Raw genomic sequence first — 22346 nt, forward strand, 5'->3', positions numbered from 1 at the left:
CCACTGGTTCCTTCAGGCCAGCAGTCCCTTCAGGCCACTGGTCTACTCAGGCCATCAGCCCCCTCAGGCCACTGGTCCCCTCAGGTCACTTGTCCCCTCAGGCCACCAGCTGACACAGGCCACTGGTCCCTTCAGGCTAGTCCCCTCAGACTGGTCCCCTGAGACCACCAGTCCCCTCAGGCCACTGGTCCCTTCAGACTGCTGGTCCCCTCAGGCCACCAGCCCTCACAGGCTGGTCCCCTCAGACCACCAGCCCCCTCAGGTCACTGGTGTCCCCCCCCACCCAGCCCAGTGGTACGGCCCCGCTCAGCCCCGCCCCCTCCTCCCTCCCCTCCCTCCTCCGCGCCTGCGCATCCCCGCCCCCTCTCCACGCCCCTCCCACTACGTCACCCTCCCGCCGGCCTCCCCCATTGGCTCCCCGCCCTTTGCCGCGCTCCACGTGACTCCTTGTCCCCATCTCCCCCCCCCCCCTCGCCCCCCCCTCCCCTTCCCCGCACCTCGCGCACGGCCGCGCGCCCCCCGCCGGCGGCGGCCCCGCCCCCCGCGCTGCAGTCTCGCGCCCCGCCGCACCGCGCGCACCCGCCCCGCACCGCGGCCAGGCCCCGGCCCAGGCCCAGGCCCAGGCCCGGGCCCCGCCGAGGGACAAGCAACCCCCCCCTTCCCCCCGCATACACCCACACCGCGGCCAGGCCTCCGGTACGAACCTCCCGGGGGGGGCGGCGTTGGGGCGGGCCCGGGGGGGGGGGCGGCAGTGCCGGGCGGGTCGGGCCGCGGAGGAGGGCGGGTAGGCCCGTGGTGTGTGTGCGGTGGAGGGGGGGGGGAGAGAAGCGGCGGCGTTGGGGGGTGGCGGTGGCGGTTCCCTCCCTCCATTGTGCTGTGGAGACAAAATGGCGGCCGCCGGCCCGGGGGTGAGTGAGGGGAGCGCTGGGGGGGGCTCGGGGATGGCGGGGGGGCCGCGCCGCATCCCCCCCCTCAGATCCCCCCCACACTCCCCCATAGCCACCCCTAACGCTGTGGGGGGGGGGGTCGCGGCACGATGTGAGGAGGGGTCGCCCCGTGCTCCCCCCCCCCCCCCCCTCCATGTCTATTTCCCGCCGTCGCCGCTTTGTTCTCGCCGCGTTTGCAAATGGCGGCAGCGGCCCGCCTGCCCCTGCGCCCCCCCACACCTCCCTCCTTCCCCCGGGGCCGCCGGTTCCCCCATGCGTGGGCTGTGCTGCCCCTGGGGGAGCGGGGAGGAGGGAAGGGTCGGGCCTGGGGCGGGGGGGGCCCCTTCTAGACCCCCCCCCCCCAGCCAAGCAACAGCTCCCTGGGGCCTGCAAGGCTTCTCCCTGTGCTGGGAGGTGGGTGTGCGTGGAGGGGGGGGCACGGGTGAGGGGGAAACATCCCCTTTGGTGTGATTTAATTGCTCATCTGCTTCCCTTAGGGACAGGACCGCGCTCCTCTGCCCTGCACGCCCCTCTCCTGCCCTACACACCCCTCTCCAGGGCTTTACCCCAGCTCTCCTCTCGAAATTCCCCTTGTTCTCATCCATCCCGTTATCTGTAGCCTGTATTCTGGATGGTTAATTAAAAAAAAACCCTCCCTTTGCCAGAGGGGACAGCTTTTGTTTGCCATCCTCGCTCAGCCAGGTGGCTTTGTGACCAAGGAGTAGATGCTGTCGGTGTCCTTAGACCTGGAAGAGCTCGTAGCTCTCCCCCTGCGAACAAAAGCGAGGCGTTAAGGCTTTAATGCTCCTTCGAGCATCCCGTTCAGGTATAAAAGGCTAAAAACACAGATTAAAAATGACTATTTCTTAATTAAAACGTAGAAGCTTTCTAAAACGAGACGCGCTTCTTCACGTCTGTTAAACTTTCCCCCCATCTAGGGCAGAAGTTTCAATTTTTTGCATTTTATTTCTCATTTTCTCATCCACCCCCCAACAAACATCTCAGTCTGCTGCTTCTGTCGGAAGACTCGAGTGGAAAGTTTCTTGGTGAAATCATGCTGGTGGTGGAAATCATAGGAGGGGGGAGAGCAGAGCGGCTTAAAACAAGGGTGGGATGTCAAAGTTTCTCTTTTTTCCTCAAATTTTAGTGATCATCAGCCTCAAGAGCAACGTCAGGAATTGTGTGTTGTCGAGCGCGTTCGTGTTTTCAACTTGTTTTGTGGCTCTTTTCCCCCAAGAGGCGCGAATCCGGCGGTGCTGCGGCGTCAGCTCCTGGGGTTCTCGCTAGGAAGGAGCTGCAGGGACTTCAAGAAGAGCGCTCACCTCTTTGGGAATGGCAGGAAACTGGTTTCTTGGGCTGTTGTAGTGTTTTCTAGAAAGAGCTGCCTCGTTAAGTTGGATTTCAACTAATTTCTTACCTTACTTGGAGGAGATTGAGGGAGCTTTAGGAAAAATAACTGCGTAGAGAGCGAGTCGTTCGGGGTGCAACCCAAAGGAGGAGCGGGCTGGGCACCCATAGATGTGAGGAGGTGCCTGGTGGGTTCTTGCAGGTAGCTCGGGAATAATTCTCACTGCTCTGGGTTTAATTACACTTAGATCCAGATTTGTGATGATATCAAAGCTGTCCTGTGCATAAATATTTGCAGGATTGGAGTTGGAGGTGCTGCTGTGCTGTGGAATAGAGTCCATACAGCGACGGCGGCTCGAGGAAACTATTTTATCTGATTGTATCCTGATTTTATCTGATTGTATCCTGATTTTATCTGATTGTATCCCAATTTTATCCGATTTTATCCCGATTTTACCCTAGAAAATGCTCCAGGTCGTGAGCCCCAGCTCTGTTTGTACAACAAGCAGCGCAGCGGGGTGCTGATTTCTGCCCAGACCCTTCGTGGTACTTTATAGAGTTATAACACCATTACTCTAGTAAAGCGTTTGGGCAGTTTTATTTGAGGTTTTTATTATTATTCCAATATTTTGGGCAATTTGTGCTTAAGATCAGCCGGGCTTAACTGCAGTTTGTGTCGTGTAAGAAGTAAAGCGTTGGGTTTGTGAGCTGTACGTGGCGATGACCCGCTGGCCCCGACACGGGGAAGGTTCCAGCAGGAAAATTAAGCAAAAGCAAGTGTTGATCTGGGTTTGTTTCGAGGGAAACTTGTTCAAAACAGGAGGAGTCCCCGAGAAGTGGGGTTTGGTTGTGAGTTCTGGAATAATTGAGGTGTGACTGACGTTCTCCAGCGGTGTTTTTGGAAGATTTAGTTCCCGGGTGGTTTTGTTGCGTGCTTGGTTGTAAAATGAAGTGAAGAGGTGGGTGTGGATGATGATGACCTTCATCTCCATCATCTTCAGGTGTTGGGGCTCTTCTAAATGGCTCTTGGAGTTACCACGGAGCATCAGGTACTGGGATTGCCCCAGTTGGAGGTAAATTGAGAGTTTTATTAAAGGTTTTTGGTCAAATTAATGACCTTGCATCAAGCAACTGCTGATTCTTAACGTTAGTTGTGTGGGACACGATGTTATTGGTGCCGAAGGGTCGATCCCAGTGGGTGTGAGGTGGCGTTTTGTTCTTCCCAGAAGATCTCGAGGCGATCTTGGGAAGCTGGCTTCTCCCGTGGAGCACAAATCACTCCTGCAGGACACAAATTCTCTGCTCGAAGGGTAAAACAGAGGAGCAAAGTGCTTGGATTTTAACAAAAGAAGTTCACTGCCCCAGCTGGGGCTCGGGCTGGCGGAGTGGGTTAGTCCCCTGCCAAAGTGGCTCCTTGTTTGGGTACAACCTGTTGTGATTTTGGGCTTAATCTGTTGAATTTTAGAAGTTGTGAGTGCTTCCAAACCAGATTTGCTGCTGTAGGTTTACACCTTTTCCTCCTGTGAAAGTGAAGAGACTCAATGCAGCTCCTGAACTCCTCTGGTGTCGATCCTAATTAAAAGTGGGCCTTAAAATGAATTTTTGGGGCCAAAAGTGGCAAAAAAAACTTTATAAATCTATGCTTCTGCCTTGCTTGGCCACCAGGCGATGGCAACCTGGTTCTCTGCCTCGAGGAATTAGATTCACTTATAGATTGTTGATTTTCCCGGTGTGTGTGGGGGAGTGCTTCACCTTCAGGGCACTTTAGAGATACCAGCAGGAACTTGGGAAAAATCCAGTTTTAATGGGAAATTCTCTTGGGAATAAGGAGCCAAAATAATAAATATATTTTTTATTATTATTATAATAATATAATTATTTTTTTATGGCTGCGAATGAGGAGGAGGAGGGAAAATCAAGCAGTTGGGTGCAGCTCCGGCTCCTGGGGTGTCTTTGTTTCTTGGGGAGATCATACGAGGGGGTGATCCGAGTTCCCCCCTCGCTCCACGGCGGAGCTGTGGGATGGTTAATGAGCTCGTTAAGCTGCTGGGCAGGTAAAACTAAGTGGTTCATGCCCTCGAGGAAGGCAGTCCGTGCAATTTGGGGTGATGGATGCGTGACAACCCGTTATCGTGGGCACCGTTCAGGCCTTAAGAATATAAGTCGTTAGGAGCAGCAAACTGGGCTTCATTAACGAGTTTGCATCCTTCTGATTTCTCTTATTGCTTCCAGTTATTGCTGCTGGTTCTTCCTGGTCCCTCCTTGGCAAGCAGGCTGCGGGGACGGGCCAGCCTCGCTGATGGGTTGTCTGTTGCTTTCAGGTTACGGAAAAGTGTGGTACCGGGACGGTCTTTTTGGTGGAAGAATTGAAATAAGCAAATTTTGAGCACTTGGAGGAGCATTTGAAAGCAAAAATGGTAAGGAGGAGGAGATTTGGGACTTGTGATTTAAATATCTGTGTTTATCATCGAATCATCAAAGGGTTTGGGTTGGAAGGGACCTTCAAGACCATCAGGAGGTCCTTCTGAACCAAGAGCAGCTCGTTTGCCTTTTGAATCATAGAATCATCGAATGGTTTGGGTTGGAAGGACCTTAAAGCCCATCTAGTCCCAACCCCCTGCCATGGGCAGGGACACCTTCCACCAGCCCAGGTTGCTCCAAGCCCCATCCAACCTGGCCTTGAACCCTGCCAGGGAGGGGGCAGCCACAGCTTCTCTGGGCAACCTGGGCCAGGGTCTCACCACCCTCACAGCAAAGAATTTCTTCCCAATATCTCATCTCAATCTCCCCTCTTGCAGTTTAAAACCGTTCCCCCTCGTCCCATCACTCCATGCCCTTGGCAAAAGCCCCTCTCCCCGTAGGCCTCCTTCAGGTTCTGGTTTAGGCTCTTGCTCCAATCATTCCCAATCACCTTTCCAGCGACCCATGCGTATCTTTGTGAACGACGACCGCCACGTGATGGCCAAACACTCGGCCGTTTACCCGACGCAGGAGGAGCTGGAGGCCGTTCAGAACATGGTGTCCCACACGGAGCGAGCGCTCAAAGCCGTGTCCGACTGGATCGACGAGCAGGAGAAAGTCAGCGGGGAGCAGCCAGAAACAGAGTCCATGGAGACGGCGGCCGAGGAGGAAAACAAGGAGGGAGGGTAAGGAACATCACCACCTTCTTCCTTAGATTAGTAAAAATCTACTCGCAGAAGTTAATTCTCTTCGTTCTGACGCCGTCGTGGTTGTGTCTTCGCAGGGATCAGAAGGCCACGGAGCAGCTGACCAGGACCCTGCGTGGGGTGATGCGCGTGGGGCTCGTGGCGAAAGGCCTCTTGCTGAAAGGGGACTTGGATCTTGAGCTCGTTCTTCTGTGCAAAGATAAACCCACCGCAGAGCTCCTGGAGAAGGTGGCTGACAATCTGGGAGTACAGCTCGCTGTGAGTACGGCCTTTCTGGGGGTGAGCAAGGAAAATCCACTTTAAATGGTTAAAAAGGCACCGATGACGTTTGGTTTTATACCCTTTTTGTGTCTCGGACAAGTGACTTTCATCGGGGTGGAGTTATTCTGGAATTGCCTTGTTGAAGACACTTCTCAGAACCACACAGAATCAGTGAGGTTGGCAGAGCCCTCTGGGCTCATCAAGTCCAACCATGGCCCTGACACCACCATGGCAACTAGACCAGGGCACTAAGGGCCATGTCCAGTCTTGTCTTAGATCCCCCCAGAGATGGTGACTCCCCCACCTCCCTGGGCAGCCCCTTCCAGTGTCTGATGACCCTTGCTGAGAAGAAATGGGTGGAAAGGAGCTTTGGGTTGGGAACCTTTAAGGTTGGGACCTTTGGTTGGGACCTTTAAGACCATCAAGTCCAACCGTTAACCCAACACTGCCAAGGCCACCACTAACCATGTCCCTCAGCACCACATCTCCACGTCTTTTAGATCCCCCAGAGATGGTGACTCCACCACCTCCCTGGGCAGCCCCTTCCAGTGTCTGATGACCCTTGCTGAGAAGAAATGCTTCCTGATGGCCAACCTGACCCTCCCCTGGCCAAGCTTGAGGCTGTGTCCTCTTGTCCTGGCGCTGGTTGCCTGGGAGAAGAGGCCGACTGTCCGCTCCACCCTCCCTTCAGGCAGTTGTAGACTGCACTAAGGTCCCCTCGGAGCCTCCTCTTCTCCAGGCTAAACCCCCCCAGCTCCCTCAGCCGCTCCTCGCAGCTCAGACCCTCCAGACCCTTCCCCACCTTGGTCGCCCTCCTCTTTACTACCTGAAGTTTTATTTGCAGACCTTGTTTAGAAAAGGATGTTGCAAATCACTCAGCAATTAATTAGCTTGCTCAGCCCTGAAATCATGTTGCAGGCTATTACTGAAGACAAATATGAAATCATCCAGTCGGTTGGTGACGCTGCCATTGTCATTAAGAACACGAAGGAGCCGCCGCTGACGCTGACCATCCACTTGACATCACCCGTGGTCCGAGAAGAAATGGAGAAGCAGTTAGCTGGAGGTAGGGGAGGCTGCAGACAGCCACGGGCGGTCGGAAACCCGCACGTCTCCGTGGCTAATTCACCCTTCAAGCGTGCTCTTCAGTTTCAACCGAAGCAGCAACAATATTTTTGTGCAAATTCAAAATTCCTTAAGACGACACCGACCTCACGAGGTCCCTGTTACTTTGGAGCGAGCTTCTGAAACTGAGCAGCACCTTTCAGATGGGATTTTGCTCTTTTATTTTTAAAAAATCCTTTTTTAAAATATTTTTTTTAATATTTTTTTTATATTTTTTTTATATTTTTTTTATATTTTTTTTATATTTTTTTTATATTTTTAAATTTTTTTTAATATCTTTATTTATTTATTTCCACTTGGGCCTTTAGTTCACTAATACATCATCTTGTATTAATCTTGTTCTGTACCTAGCCGTGTCGGTGGCCTGCACAGTGACATAAAAATAGAAACCAAATACATTTAAAGAAAAAAATAATAAAAAAAAAAACATCTTGAAGGCTTCTTTTGAAGTGACTTTGCATGTACATGAAACTGGATGTTCCACGCAGTTTGTGTTGCAGCAAGAATGATAGGTGCTCTGGGTTCTCTTGGCTGTTTCACCAGCTGAAAGTTCACCCTTCCAGACAGTGATGCAGAGTTTTGGATAAAGTTAGCTTCTCCGTTCGCTCCCAAATTCTCTTTGGAATAAATTCACAGACGTGGGGGTTTGTTTTGGGTGCTGGAACCGAGGTGGGTTCCGCCTCGCAGGCCTTGGCGCCTTCCAAACGCTCTGTGCACTAGCCTTATCTAAAACCCTGGTCTCCACAAACTTTGAGCTTTGATTTTCCAAACCATATCTTCAGTTTTGCTGCAGCACAGACTGGGAAATCTCTTTGTGCTCTGTTGACTGTCTCTGGTTTTGATATCTGACCTCATCCACCAAGCCTTCTAGTTTGTCAATTTTAGGGACGCTGGACCTTTGACCAACAGGACGCTCTCTGTCACGGGTTGGGGCCGAGGGCAGTCGAGCCTTCTGGGCGGAGGGGGTTCCCTTGATCCTCACATTTGCCCCCTGCTCCTCCACCACAAACAGAGTGGAGTTTATTTTAAATTTCCCTTCGTTACCTATTACCACCCTCATACGCTACCACCTCATCCGAGTCCTAAAGGATTCCACCATCGAGCTTCACGCCCCATCTCCTCCTCGCAGAGCAGATTCCAGCCCCTCCCTGTTACATGAATCCCCCCTCTCTGCAGTTTTAATTTCTAAGCTATATCCCAGCCCCTCCCTGTTAAATAAACCTCCCCCCTCTCTGCAGTTTTAATTTCTAAGCCAGGCCGTTCGGCGAGCGCACTGCAGACCCACCCTTCCCCGTCCAACACGTAGCTCAGGATCTTTTGGGAGCCTCAGCTGCCCGGTAGGAAGCTGCCTCCTCCCCCCTCCGCCTGACAGAACCCCCTTGGTCAAACCGTGCCTTGTCTTCTTATTCCATCCACGACTAGAAACGCTATCAGGCAACGACTCCCCGGACGTTCTGGACAGGCAGAAATGCCTTGCTGCCTTGGCGTCACTGCGACACGCCAAGTGGTTCCAGGTTTGCATTTTGTTCTTATATTTGTCTTTAAGTAGAAAAAAACTTTATAAACTATTAAGGGGCTAACTTGTTTTTGGTTGTATTATTTTTTTTTATTTAAAATAACGTCGGATGATAGTTAGATGTGCTGGACTTAGCGGCTGTCACCAACACAGCTGCTAAAGAGGCACTTGTGCACATTAAACGTTTGTGAGGAACCTTTTTTAACGAGTAGCCACGGAGCTGCTGCTTTGTCTTAAGAGTAACGTCGCCTTCGGACACGACGGTGATAAGTTGTAAAATGGTGATGTGAAATGTGGTTCACCCTCGGCGAAGTAGCGCTGCAGGAAGGGAGTGGCTGCGGACGAGCCCTCGGGGGGCTGTTGCTGAGGGTGTCTCTGCTTCTGGTTCTTGCTCCAGGCCAGGGCCAACGGGCTGAAGTCGTGTGTCATCGTGATACGGGTGCTGCGAGACCTCTGTACTCGGGTCCCTACCTGGGCGCCGCTCAGAGGATGGGTGAGTGGCCTTTGGGTGGCCCTTTTGGGTGGCCCTTTATGGTGTCCTTTTCTTGTGTCCCTTTTGGGTGGCCCTTTATGGTGTCCTTTTCTTGTGTCCCTTTTGGGTGTCCCTTTTGGGTGTCCCTTTTGGGTGTCCCTTTTTTGGTGTCCTTGTGGCCCTTTTGGGGTGGCCCCTTTTTTTTGGGGTGGCCCCTTTTTTTTGGGGTGGCCCCTTTTTTTTGGGGTGGCCCCTTTTTTTTGGGGTGGCCCTTTTTGGTGGCCCTTTTTGGGTGGCCCCTTTTGGTGTCCTTTTTTTGGGTGGCCCCTTTTTTTGGGTAGCCCCTTTTTGGGTGGCCCTTTTTGGGGTGTCCTTTTTTGGGTGGCCCCTTTTTTTGGGTGGCCCCTTTTTTTGGGTGGCCCCTTTTTTTGGTGTGGCCCTTTTTGGGTGGCCCCTTTTGGGTGGCCCTTTTTTGGTGTGGCCCTTTTTTGGTGTGGCCCTTTTTTGGTGTGGCCCTTTTTTGGTGTGGCCCTTTTTTGGTGTGGCCCTTTTTTGGTGTGGCCCTTTTTTGGTGTGGCCCTTTTTGGTGTGGCCCTTTTTGGTGTGGCCCTTTTTGGTGTGGCCCTTTTTGGTGTGGCCCCTTTTGGGTGGCCCCTTTTGGTGTCCTTTTTTTGGGTGTCCCTTTTTTTGGGTGTCCCTTTTTTGGGTGTCCCTTTTTTGGGTGTCCCTTTTGGGTGTCCTTTTCTTGTGGCCCTTTTTGGGTGTCCTTTTCTTGTGGCCCTTTTTGGGTGGCCCTTTTTTGGGTGGCCCTTTTTTGGGTGGCCCCTTTTGGGTGTCCTTTTTTTGGGTGTCCTTTTTTTGGGTGTCCTTTTTTTGGGTGGCCCTTTTTTTGGGTGGCCCTTTTTTTTGGGTGGCCCTTTTTTTTGGGTGGCCCTTTTTTTTGGGTGGCCCTTTTTTGGGTGTCCCCTTTTTTTGGGTGTCCCTTTTTGGGTGGCCCTTTTTTGGTGGCCCTCTTCGTGCCCCTTTTTTGTGTGCCCCTCTTTGTGGCCCTTTTTTTTTTGGTGCCCCCTCTTTTTTTTTGGTGCCCCCTTTTTTTTTTGGTGCCCCTTTTTGGGTTTTGGTACCACTTCTCCCAGCTGGCGTTGGGCTCTCTTCAGCCCGCACACATTCCAGTTCAGAACTTAGAGTTTTACATACTACAAAGTTTCAGCCCTTAAAAGACTCATATCAAATGTCCACGATGTGAATCGTTTTATCAATTAACGAGTTCCACGGTGTAAATAGTTTAATTATTTCTGAACCTGAAGCAGCTCCCTCTGCGCCTCCCTCCGCCCCTCTCACCTCTCCAAACTCTTCCAGCCTCTCGAGCTGCTGTGCGAGAAATCCATCGGCACCGCCAACAGACCCATGGGCGCCGGCGAGGCCCTGAGGAGGGTTCTGGAATGCCTCGCCTCGGGGATCGTGATGCCAGGTTAGGTGGCTCTCTGCATTTACCTTTCCAAGCGGAGCCCAGACGAGAACGCGGTGGCGCGGTTACGTCCCCTTGTCCCACGTGCGGGCAGCCAGAGTCGGAGCTCGACGCCCCCGGCGTCCACGGGTACTACAGTACCTTGCTGCTACGTAGGGCACGTGTGTTCAGAGCTACGGACCCATGGCGTTAAACCCCCCCGTAGAGAGAGGTACCAGCTGCTACGAGCGTTAAATTTGGTTCCCTTGAGTGGTCGTGATCGGCTTCACTGCTAATTGTACGTGTTAAATTAGCCCAGGCGAGTTGCAGAATGTTGGACATTGGATGGATCATGTCAGTCCGTGTTCTCCGAGGGATGAGTGTTGATTGATGCCAAGGGAATACTTAGTTTAGTTGCTTTAGAAAACACCAGGATAATTCTCTGCATATCTTCCTTGTTTCCTGCCTTCAGATGGTTCTGGTATTTATGATCCTTGTGAAAAAGAAGCCACTGATGCTATTGGGCATCTAGACAGACAACAAAGGGAAGATATCACACAGAGTGCTCAGGTATAGTTTTGACTACAGATGTTACGAAAACTTAAACCAGTTCAACTGCCTCTGAACTCCCATATTGGTTAATGGTAGTATAGTCACCCTCACGGAGGTCGGTGGTAACTTGTTTAATATCTAGTCAAGTAAAAGAAATACAAATGGGTCCCACGCCAATAAGGAATTTGTAGCTTGGCCAACCAGAAGCAAAGTATCAGGTTTTAAATAGCGACTTGCTACCGTGACCCGTGTTTTTGGGTTGAGCCTCAAAAAAATTCAGAGAGTCCTATTTAAACCGATGAGGATTTCTGTGTGTAGGGGTGGGTAGAATGTTCCCATCTGAAAACTGTGCAGGGAACAGACTGGTGGAGCCGCCTGCGCGTCCCAGTAACACACGTTTCCTCTTTCTAGCACGCTCTGAGGCTTGCTGCTTTTGGCCAGCTTCACAAAGTCTTGGGGATGGATCCCCTCCCTTCCAAAATGCCCAAGAAACCAAAGAATGAAAACCCTGTTGACTATACTGGTAGGTACTGGGGAAAAAAAACTCACAAACCACGTTTCTGAGGCTTTTTGTTGCTGGAAACTGGAATACTTAAAGATTTTTTTTATGATTGTTACAGTCCAGATCCCTCCCAGCACGACGTACGCTGTCACCCCGATGAAGCGTCCCATGGAGGAGGATGGAGAGGAGAAATCTCCCAGCAAAAAGAAAAAGAAGATTCAGAAAAAAGGTATTGAGTTAACGAGAGGTAGGTACAAACGGTCACCCGGGAGCTGTTGTCGGGCTGAGGTGGGGGGTGGGTTGGGGCAGAGCCTCTTGCAAGGGTTTGGTGTTGGGTGATGCTGTAAATAAGGTTTAAAAATGTTAAAAATTAAAAAAAAAAAAGCTTAACACTGTAAGATTTTTACTTAAACTCTCCCAAGGAGGAAAATAGATCAGAACTTGTCTGAAATCAGTTGTGCTTTGGAAAAGATGACAAACATCTGCAAACTTTGTGTTTTTCTCTTTAATTCTCTCTATTCAGAGGAAAAACTCGAACCTCCCCAGGCCATGAACGCGCTGATGAAACTCAACCAGCTCAAACCTGGGCTCCAGTACAAACTGGTCTCTCAGACTGGTCCAGTTCACGCTCCCATCTTCACGATGTCCGTGGAGATCGACGGCAGCACGTTTGAGGCGTCGGGGCCTTCCAAAAAGACGGCCAAGCTGCACGTGGCAGTGAAGGTGAGAGGGCCAGAGGGCTCTCGTTGAGAGGTGGTTTGACTACTGGCCTCTCCGAGTTGGAAAAGGGCAACCAAATTGGTGGTGGTGACTGTCACGACGACAGCAGTGGGTGAAAAATATCATCAACCCTTTGAGACACAGAGGGGAGAAGTTAAACACCGAGCCAGCGTGGTCGCAGGCAGAGGGCTTCATAGCTCCTAGGTCTTGAAGTGCCTGTGGTGGTTGGGGAACACCTCGCTCTTGAAGGAGTTAATAAAGGGGTTCTTGAGCAGCCTGCTCGAGTGTTTACCCCAAATGGGTAGAGCACCTGAGAGCAGGAGGGTCTCTGAGGTCCGTGCTGCTCAGTAATCTCCTCTCCAACTCTCCTTACTCTAGGTGTTGCAAGATATGGGCTTACCCACAGGAGTGGAAGGCAAAGAATCGGGGAAAGGAGATGAATCAGCGGAGGAAACGGAACAGAAACCGGTCGTCGTGGCTCCTCCTCCTGTAGTAGAAACTGTCTCGACGCCCACTGCTGCGTCTCCTCCTTCAGATCAAACCCCAGAGGTGAGCAGGGGTGAAGAGGTTGAAGAGCCGCCCTGATCCCTTGGGGTGATGTAGGACATGAGTAGAACCACCTTCTAGCAGCAGGTTGATGTAACTGTCCTGGGCAGTTCGGTTACTGTCACGATATGTTTTATGAGGTAAAAACATCAGGCAAGCTTACTCCACGCTTGTCTTTGACCTCTGGGCTCATCGAGTCCAACCATGGCCCTGACACCACCATGGCAACTAGACCAGGGCACTAAGTGCCATGGCCAGTCTTGTCTTAAACCCCCCCAGAGATGGTGACTCCCCCACCTCCCTGGGCAGCCCCTTCCAGTGTCTAATGACCCTTGCTGAGAAGAAATGCTTGGAAAGGAGCTTTGGGTTGGGAAGGACCTTTAAGACCATCAAGTCCAACTGTTAACCCAACACTGCTGAGGCCACCACTAACCATGTCCCTCAGCACCACATCTCCACGGCTTTTAGATCCCCCCAGAGATGGTGACTCCACCACCTCCCTGGGCAGCCCCTTCCAGTGTCTGATGACCCTTGCTGAGAAGAAATGCTTCCTCATGGCCAACCTGACCCTCCCCTGGCCAACCCTGACCCTACACCCTCCCTTCAGGCAGTTGTAGACTGCACTAAGGTCCCCTCTGAGCCTCCTCTTCTCCAGGCTAAACCCCCCCAGCTCCCTCAGCTGCTCCTCGCAAGTCAAACGAGCTCATCTTCTTCAAGATATTTCCCAAAGTTCATGTTTTGGAAGCGATTTCAGGTCCTTTAGGGGTTGGAGTTTCATCTCAGCTTCTCTACTTGCAGAACGTGAAACAACAGGGACCAATCCTGACGAAGCACGGCAAGAACCCCGTGATGGAGCTCAACGAGAAGCGGCGCGGGCTGAAGTACGAACTGATCTCAGAAACGGGCGGCAGCCACGACAAGCGCTTCGTCATGGAGGTGAGGTGGCTTCTGCTCCTCCCTCTGTGCCTTCATCCCAACTCCTGTGTCTCTGACTTCATCACTTTAGTATAATGATCATAAAATCACAGAATGGGTTGGGTTGGAAGGTCCCTCTGAAGGGTTGTCTGGTGGGAGGGACGTTTCCACCAGGTCAGGTCGCTCCAAGCCCCTCCAGCCCAGCCTTAAACACTTCCAACTTCTGGAATTTTCTGTGAGCACCATAAAAACAGTTCATTTTACCACGTGGCAGCTTCTATTCCTGCCCTTTCTGCTTACACAACCTTTGATCCCTCTCAAAGGTGGAGGTTGACGGGCAGAAATTCCAAGGAGACGGTTCAAATAAGAAGGTGGCCAAAGCCTACGCTGCGCTGGCCGCGCTGGAGAAGTTGTTTCCTGATGCTCCTGTTGCCATCGAGCAAAACAAGAAGAAGAGAGCCCCCGTGCCAGCTAGGGGAGGGCCCAAGTTTGCAGTAAAAGTGAGTAAATTCACAATTTAGGCCCCTTTGTGGCCTAACTAACAGTTTTGTAGCGCCGTTGTCTCCTGCTCGGTGCTTTTAATCCCTTTTTGGGTGGGGAAATAATTGGTGTGGAAGGAAACCAAGGTCTGCTCACGGCCATGGGGCTTGTGAGCAGAAATACCATGGAGTTTTCTAGAAAACAGCCTCTGTTTTCTGGAGATCACCCTTGTTTAGTGCCCACCCCGTTGCGTTTGGCTCAGCCCCGGGTCCCTGCGAGGCAGGCGGGTGCCACACGTGTTCTCAGAGCTCCTGACGTCCTTCTGAAGGGGTTTCTTGTCACCTCGGCGCAGAGCTGGGGGTAACGGGTCTCTCTCTTGCCCCTCAGCAGCACAACCCGGGGTTCGGGATGGGAGGCCCCATGCACAACGACGTGCCCCCTCCGCCCAACATGCGCGGGCGCGGCAGGGGCGGCAACATGCGAGGCCGCGGCAGAGGCAGGGGCGGATTCGGCGGCAACCACGGCGGCTACATGAATGCAGGTGAGACTCTGCTGCTTCCACCTCATCCCACGCTTAGATGTACCCCGAACTACCCAAACCCTGATGGGGGAATGATGGCATCCTGGCCTCTGTGAGGGCTAGTGTGGCCAGTGGGTCTGGGGAAGGGATTGTCCCCCTGTGCTCGGCACTGGTGAGGGGACACCTCGAGTCCTGTGTCCAGTTGTGGGCCCCGCGCTTCAAGGAAGGTGTTGAGGGGTTGGAGCGAGTGCAGAGGAGGGCGACCAAGGTGGGGAAGGGTCTGGAGGGTCTGAGCTGCGAGGAGCGGCTGAGGGAGCTGGGGGGGTTTAGCCTGGAGAAGAGGAGGCTCAGAGGGGACCTTAGTGCAGTCTACAACTGCCTGAAGGGAGGGTGGAGCGGACAGTCGGCCTCTTCTCCCAGGCAACCAGCGCTAGGACAAGAGGACACAGCCTCAAGCTTGGCCAGGGGAGGGTCAGGTTGGCCATGAGGAAGCATTTCTTCTCAGCAAGGGTCATCAGACACTGGAAGGGGCTGCCCAGGGAGGTGGGGGAGTCACCATCTCTGGGGGGGTTGAAGACAAGCCTGGACATGGCACTTAGTGCCCTGGTCTAGTTGCCATGGTGGTGTCAGGGCCATGGTTGGACTCGATGAGCCCAGAGGGCTCTGCCAACCTCAGTGATTCTGGGATTCTGTACCCCTCCACTGGACTCTTTCCAGTAGCTCCTTGTCTTGAACTGGGGGGCCCAGAACCGGACCGAGTTACTCCAGATGTAGCCTCACCAGGGCCGTGTAGAGGGGCAGGAGAACCTCCCTTGCCCTGCTGCCCACACTCTTCCTCACCCACCCCAGGATTCCCTTTTATTTAACCCTTTTCTCCTCCCCCAGGTGGTGGCTACGGCAGCTATGGCTACGGAGGCAACTCCGCCACGGCGGGCTACAGTAAGTGTTTTTTCATCTTCTATTTTGAAACACCCAGATCTGGGGGTGTAAAATCTTCCGGGGTCGCCCCACGCGGGGGCTGCGGAGAGCCCTCTTGAGGGCTCCTCTCGTGACAAGTCACGAGAGATGAGAAGTCACGAGACAACTCGTTAAAAAGGGTTAAAACACGAATCCAGGTGACTTCACATAAACTTGGGAATATTTTAAATTTCTCTGCTTTAAGCCATGCGCAGCTATCGGCCACGCTTTTACCGTGATCGCCCCGAAAACCCCCAGCGATTGGTCTTGAGAAGGAGCCTTCCTTGGGGGGGGACCAGGAGCAGAGAAATCTAAAACGTGACTTTTCAAATTGTGGCGCCTTTTGCCAGCTTCCAAAGAATTCTAATTTTATTTTCTCTGCTCTGTCTCCCCCTTTTGTAGGTGACTTTTTCACAGACTCCTACGGCTATCATGATTTTGGGTCTTCCTAGAGCATCTAAAAGCATTGCACACAAAAAAAAAAACACATAAAAAAGAGCTTTTTACTCCAATTTTCTCCACTCCAAAGCCCAAAGTGTCCGTGCCGTGTCCCTGTGCTTCACTGGGTCTCTCAACAGTGGCTTTTCACCGCAGCTTGGCTGAAAAAACTCTCTTAATTTTCAACAGTGGCAGTTTGAGTGCGATTTGCCTTTGAACTTGGCTGTCAACAAGGGGGAAACCAATTACCCGACAAGGTTTTTGTGCACAAATTGCCAACCCAGCTCCAGTTCAGCGTTCAAGGCACAAAAAAAACCCCATTTTTTTGCTTTTTATGGAAAGCATTCCTTTATTTTTAAGGAACTTGAAGCGTTTTAACCCACCTTTGTCTTAATTTCCAGCGGGTTTTGTACAAAATTTGAACCTTTTAATAAATCCCAGCCATTTGGGTACGCGCCTCGTGATGTTGGGACGACTTTGGACAGCTCTGCCTAAAGTACAGCCCAGCTTTATATTTTTTTTTCCTCTTAAGCATGTAAAATGTTGGCTTGTACGTGGAATGGTGTGTGCTAAAATTCACCCCGACGCTGGGGGTTAACGCTGAGGGCTGTGGCGTGTGGCCGGTAGCTCGTGTGGCTTTGCCAAGGTATTGTAATCGTGGTACAATAAATATCCAGGCGTTGGGGGGGGAGTAAACGTGTTAAATCACTTCCAAAAACACACCGAGTCGGTCGTTAACGTGGGATTATGTGAGCCAAGCATAAAGGGCCTAAAACACTTCATAAAGTGGAAAAAAAACCACCCTCATCGCCCTAAAAGTGCTTCAGCACCTGGAGAATTAAATTTCACCGGGGTGGGGGACTGGGAAATGTCACAATTGGCCACTCCAGCCCCAAATCTGAATTCCAAGTGTTGGTCCTTTATTCTTGCTGCGATATTTGGTTTATTTTTTTTCAAAAAAACTGTATTTTGGTCACTGTTTTTAGCTGCCGCCGCGTTGGGTTTGAACTTGTGAGGCTCAACCACATTTGAGTTAACTCAGTGCTTAAACCAGCCAAACAAAACCCAAACAACCTCTGAGCTACGAAGCACCAGGTTTAAAAAAAACAAATCCAAGGTGTTTAGTGGATAATTCTACTACTAGTAGTGCTGCCTGTCCTATTTTTTTTAGAAAGCTATTGATGAGATAATGACTTTTTAATCCAAGGAGTAGATCCCGTCCTGAACGAGGTGGGAAAACTGCCCCTTTTTTAAGCGACTCCACATCGGTGTAAATTATGTGCTGGAGATTTTTTATTCCTGAGCTTTGATTGGAGGGAAAATCACAAATAATCTGATGTCAGCATTAAAACTTCATAGTTAAATATGAAGTGTTGGTATAAAATGGAAACTCACTTGGGAGACACCAACTTCCAGCAGCTACGTTGAATTTACACGGTGCCGCTCGTCACCCCGCGCTCTGGAGGAGCCCCCGTGCTCCAGCCCAAGACGGGGATTTTAATACAGAGCAACTCAGCAGAGAAATATTTTACTACAGCCGTGGCTGGAGATAAAATTGGTGACAGAACCTCGTTTCTGCACTTTTTTTTAACTAAATTCCCCCCCACCTCTCCTCCTGCTCAGAGGAGGTGTGAGCAAACCTCGCCCTCGTCGAGGTGTAGCTCCGTACAGGTGCAGGTTTGTAGTTAGATTCTAGTGGCTTTTATTCCTCAAAAATAAGTTTATAGTTTCAAATATGACAAATTTGTAGAGTTTAAGTCTTCTCAGCTAAGCCCGACGCGGAGAACGCGTTGTTGGAATCGGGCAGGGAAAGAATTGACTGTAGTACTTGATTAAATAAAATTAAACCCAGCCTAACTCTGTGTGCAGTGCTGTCGCGTCCAGGCTCTCTGAGGTCTGGGGGAACTGGGATCCCAGTGGTAGGACCCCGAGTTTGGGGTAAATAGGATCAAACAGCACGTCTGGGCTTCCCTTGGATCCTCGCTGCTTGCTCGGCGTGTAAATCCAGATGGGCAGAGCGACCCACGGGGGTGTTGACATAATTCCTCGTTATAGGATGAGATAATTCCTCGTTACAGCAACGAGATTCTTCCTCGTTACAGGAACGAGGTAATATCTTCTTGCTGCCTCTCTAGGGCAGCAGCTGACTTGTCTCAAATGTAGTTTGAGCACCAGATTTTAAATCTTTGTAGTAATTATAACACTCAGTTATTGTAACGCGCGTTAAACGACCTGTCGTAGCCCTGAGCTCGGGTCTAAGTACTGGAATTAAATGGGGTCATACTGGGATTAAAGCTGTGGGAGATACTGGCCGGGGCGTCGCTCGCTGAGGTCCGTGGGACGATGTCGATGTATTTCACAACTCTTCAATGAACAAGATGTTTCACCTCGCGGCCTCCTGTGCGGTTTCTTAACCCCTCCACCAGCCTGAGAGCAAACTTAGGCTCTTGGTTAAGCTTAGTCACACCCAGGCTCCTAAACCAGGGCGAAACCTCCCCGTGTTACGAGGTTTAACCTTAAAAATAGCGCTGAAAATAGCCACAACCCGCCGTGGTTTGGGCTTGACGCTCTTGTCTCTGTTCAGGCCAGTTCTACAGCAACGGCGGCCACTCCAACTCGGGCGGCGGCGGCGGAGGCGGCGGCTCCTCCGGTTACGGCTCCTACTACCAGGGCGGCGATAACTACAACTCGCCCGTTCCTCCCAAACACGGCGGGAAGAAACAGCAACACGGGGGACAGCAGAAACCCTCCTACGGCTCGGGGTACCAGTCCCACCAGGGCCAGCAGCAACAGTCCTACAACCAAAACCAGTACAGTAACTACGGCCCGCCCCAGGGCAAGCAGAAAGGCTACAACCACGGCCAAGGCAACTACTCCTCCTACTCCAACTCCTACAACTCGCCGGGAGGCGGAGGCTCTGATTACAGCTACGAGAGTAAATTCAGTGAGTGCTGCCTTGCTTCTCCGGGGAGTAAAATGGTGAGATTTAGGTAATTAGGAAGTAAAATGGTGAGCTTTAGGTAATTAGGGAGTAAAATGGTGAGCTTTAGGTAATTAGGGAGTAAAATGGTGAGCTTTAGGTGATTAGGGAGTAAAATGGGTGAGCTTTTGGTAATTAGGGAGTAAAATGGGTGAGCTTTAGGTAATTAGGGAGTAAAATGGGTGAGCTTTAGGTAATTAGGGAGTAAAATGGTGAGCTTTAGGTAATTAGGGAGTAAAATGGGTGAGCTTTAGGTAATTAGGAAGTACACGCTCCTTAGGTGCTTGGTCCTACACAAAGGAGTAAGTTTTTACTTGGTCCTACACAAAGGAGTAAGTTTTTACTTGGTCCTACACAAAGGAGTAAGTTTTAGGTGGGGCTGGAGCACTGGGATGAGGGGGAAGGGGGTTGAACCCCCCCCCGCCAGGGGAGATCTGGGAGGAATTGGTGATGCTGAGGGTGGTGGGACGCTGGCAGAGGCCACCCGGGGAGGTGGCGGGTGCCCCACGGCTGGGGACAGCCCCGGTGGGGTTGGGTGGAGCTCATGGAGCCCCTCACCTCGAATACTCCTCCCCACCAGCAGCCAGGAGCTCTCCCGGGTTGTCCTCACCACTCTCTCTCCCTTCCAGGTTACGGCAACAGCGGGCGCGGAGGAGGAGGCAATAACTACTCGGGAGGTGCCTCCTACAACACGGGCTCCCACGGTGGCTATGGGGGAGGCTCTGGGGGCGGAGGGTCCTCGTACCAAGGTAAGCAAGGTCAGTATGGCACACTTCATCTGCTTCTCATCTTCACATCCACGTGGTGGTGGGGCCTGCCTTGGAGTCAAACCTCTGATCACAGAATCACTGAGGTTGGCAGAGCCCTCGGGGCTCCTCGAGTCCAACCATGGCCCTGACACCACCATGGCAACTAGCCCAGGGCACTAAGTGCCACATCCAGTCTTGTCTTAAACCCCCCCAGAGATGGTGACTCCACCACCTCCCTGGGCAGCCCCTTCTAGTGTCTGATGACCCTTGCTGAGAAGAAATGCTTCCTCATGGCCAACCTGACCCTCCCCTGGCCAAGCTTGACCCTACACCCTCCCTTCAGGCAGTTGTAGACTGCACTAAGGTCACCTCTGAGCCTCCTCTTCTCCAGGCTAAACCCCCCCAGCTCCCTCAGCCGCTCCTCGCAGCTCAGACCCTCCAGACCCTTCCCCACCTTGGTCGCCCTCCTCTGCACTCGCTCCAACACCTCAACATCTTGAAGTTCATGGGCTTGTGGTGGCCCAAGTGTCAGACCCGGCCCTTGTCCTTGTTGAACCTCACGCCGTTGGTCTCGGCCCATCGCTCCAACCTGCCCAGACCCCTCTGCAGACCCTTCCTGCCCTCCAGCAGATCCACACTCCCACCCTTGGGGCCACCTGCACATTCACTGTGGTTGCCCTCCATCCCTACGTCCAGATCATCTATAAATTGACCAGCACCGGCCCCAGCGCTGAGCCCTGGGGAGCACCACGCTGGACTTGGCCCCGTTCCCCACCACTCTGGTGAATTATAATCTCACCATTTTAATTCCACATTAAACCACCTTTTTTTATTCCTTCCCTCTCTCCTCCCTCCTCCGCAGGTGGATATTCCTCACAGTCCAACTACAACTCCCCAGGTTCAGGCCAAAACTACAGCGGCCCCCCCAGCTCCTACCAAGCCTCCCAAGGTGGCTACGGCAGAAACGACCACAGCATGAATTACCAGTACAGATAAAGCCCCCCCCTCCCTCCGTGGGGCTTTGTCACCCCCCACCCTCGGAGTATCCACTTTTATGGCATCACATGTTAAAAAAAACCCTCCCCGTGTCCCCCCCCCCCCGTCCCCATGTTGCAGTGCTCTTTGTGATCCTGGTCACTAATGGTTGAGTACCTGTAATTCCATCCTTAGCTGTATTTTGGGCATCTCTGTATTTAATGGGTTGTTAGTTGCCATCATGACTTTGTCTAAATAGGATTATTATTATTTTTTTTGTGTTTTTTTTTCCTGATTTAATACAATTTCAACATCCTTTTTCTATTTAAAAACGAAGCGTGAAGCCACAATGGCTTTTAAATAGAGAAGGGATCCGTCACCCGTTACTGCTCTTTGTGAAGTGAGTTTAAACGAAGCTTTTTTTCTGTATTTTAATGCTTTAGTGTTTCAGTTTTATAAGTGAAGATTTTATTTTAAAAACCAGTGGGCAAGAGTGGGGTTTGTCTGCCTGGAGGCCTCCGGCGGTGCCTCTGCGCTCGGCTGAATGTGGGCAAATAAACACAGAACTCTTGGTGGCTCCGTCTCCTGACGCCTCGTTTCCCAAATCCATGAGGTTGGAGGAGCCCTCGGGGCTCATCGAGTCCAACCATGGCCCTGACACCACCATGGCAACTAGCCCAGGGCACTAAGTGCCACGTCCAGTCTTGTCTTCAACCCCCCCGGAGATGGTGACTCCACCACCTCCCTGGGCAGCCCCTTCCAGTGTCTGATGACCCTTGCTGAGAAGAAATGCTTCCTCATGGCCAACCTGACCCTCCCCTGGCCAACCTTGACTCTACACCCTCCCTTCAGGCAGTTGTAGACTGCACTAAGGTCCCCTCTGAGCCTCCTCTTCTCCAGGCTAAACCCCCCCAGCTCCCTCAGCCGCTCCTCGCAGCTCAGACCCTCCAGACCCTTCCCCACCTTGGTCGCCCTCCTCCGCACTCGCTCCAACACCTCAACATCTCTCTTGAAGTGCGGGGCCCACAACTGGACACAGGATTCGAGGTGCTGCCCTCACCGAGCACTGAGCACACGTCGCTGCCTCTCCTCAAACACCCCAAATTCCCCATTTCCTACAATTTTAATGACCTTAAACTCTCAGTTTTGAGACCAAACCACCGCGGGGGCCTTGGCCAGGAGGAGATGATGGGCTGTGGCTCTCCTGGAGCTGACCGGAGGAGCAAGAAGGGCTGGGTAAGACCTTGGGTAAGACCGTGGGTTGGACCTTGGGTTAGACCTTGAGTTAGACGTTGGGTTGGACCTTGGGTTAGACCTTGGGTGAGACCTTGGGTTGGACCTTGGGTTAGACCTTGAGTTAGACGTTGGGTTGGACCTTGGGTTAGACCTTGAGTTAGACGTTGGGTTGGACCTTGGGTTAGACCTTGGGTGAGACCTTGGGTTGGACCTTGGGTGAGACCTTGGGTTGGACCTTGGGTTAGACCTTGGGTTGGACCTTGGTTGAGACCTTGGGTTGGACGTTGGGTTGGACCTTGGGTTGGACCTTGGGTTGGACCTTGGGCAAGACCAAATCATTGCCTTTGCCGGCGGTTAGACCCCACCACGCCATCATCACCCCCACGGTGCGAGGTGGTTGGTTGGGTGCGGGGCGGAGGTGCCAAGTCCTCGGCGTGGGGTGGAGCGTTGGAGGAGGGAGGGACCCTTGAACCCGGCGAGAGTTTAGGAGGTGACGGTTCACGGGGACCTTCCCG

At 52.3% G+C, this 22346-nt stretch overlaps 1 protein-coding gene across 6 annotated transcripts; it reads left to right on the forward strand.

Moving 5' to 3' along the window:
- The first annotated feature begins 579 nt into the window (after nt 1-579).
- Nucleotides 580-20711, forward strand: ILF3 (interleukin enhancer binding factor 3). Of its 6 annotated transcripts, none has more exons than XM_068421719.1 (20): nt 582-696; nt 4595-4690; nt 5193-5419; nt 5518-5698; nt 6620-6767; nt 8249-8340; nt 8740-8835; nt 10174-10285; nt 10734-10831; nt 11225-11336; nt 11434-11544; nt 11839-12038; nt 12414-12584; nt 13380-13517; nt 13820-13996; nt 14367-14517; nt 15382-15435; nt 18476-18835; nt 19501-19629; nt 20483-20711. In XM_068421719.1, exons 2-20 carry the CDS (start codon nt 4688-4690, stop codon nt 20614-20616), a joined length of 2694 nt encoding a protein of 897 aa, XP_068277820.1. In that variant the 5' UTR covers nt 582-696; nt 4595-4687; the 3' UTR covers nt 20617-20711. The 6 variants fall into 6 exon arrangements, with proteins under 6 accessions (XP_068277821.1, XP_068277822.1, XP_068277820.1 ...); XM_068421717.1 differs by having other exon boundaries at nt 583-696; nt 11434-11562; nt 14364-14517; nt 19501-19620; XM_068421716.1 differs by having other exon boundaries at nt 583-696; nt 11434-11562.
- Nucleotides 20712-22346: the final 1635 nt, after the last annotated feature.

This window comes from Nyctibius grandis, chromosome 35, assembly GCF_013368605.1.
Source record: "Nyctibius grandis isolate bNycGra1 chromosome 35, bNycGra1.pri, whole genome shotgun sequence".
Taxonomy (NCBI): domain Eukaryota; kingdom Metazoa; phylum Chordata; class Aves; order Nyctibiiformes; family Nyctibiidae; genus Nyctibius; species Nyctibius grandis.

Coding starts and splice junctions, on each gene's coding strand:
- ILF3 (XM_068421716.1), top strand. Junction 10,832..11,224: donor ATATCACACAGAGTGCTCAG/GTATAGTTTTGA, acceptor TCCTCTTTCTAG/CACGCTCTGAGGCTTGCTGC. Junction 18,836..19,500: donor CAGCTACGAGAGTAAATTCA/GTGAGTGCTGCC, acceptor TCTCCCTTCCAG/GTTACGGCAACAGCGGGCGC.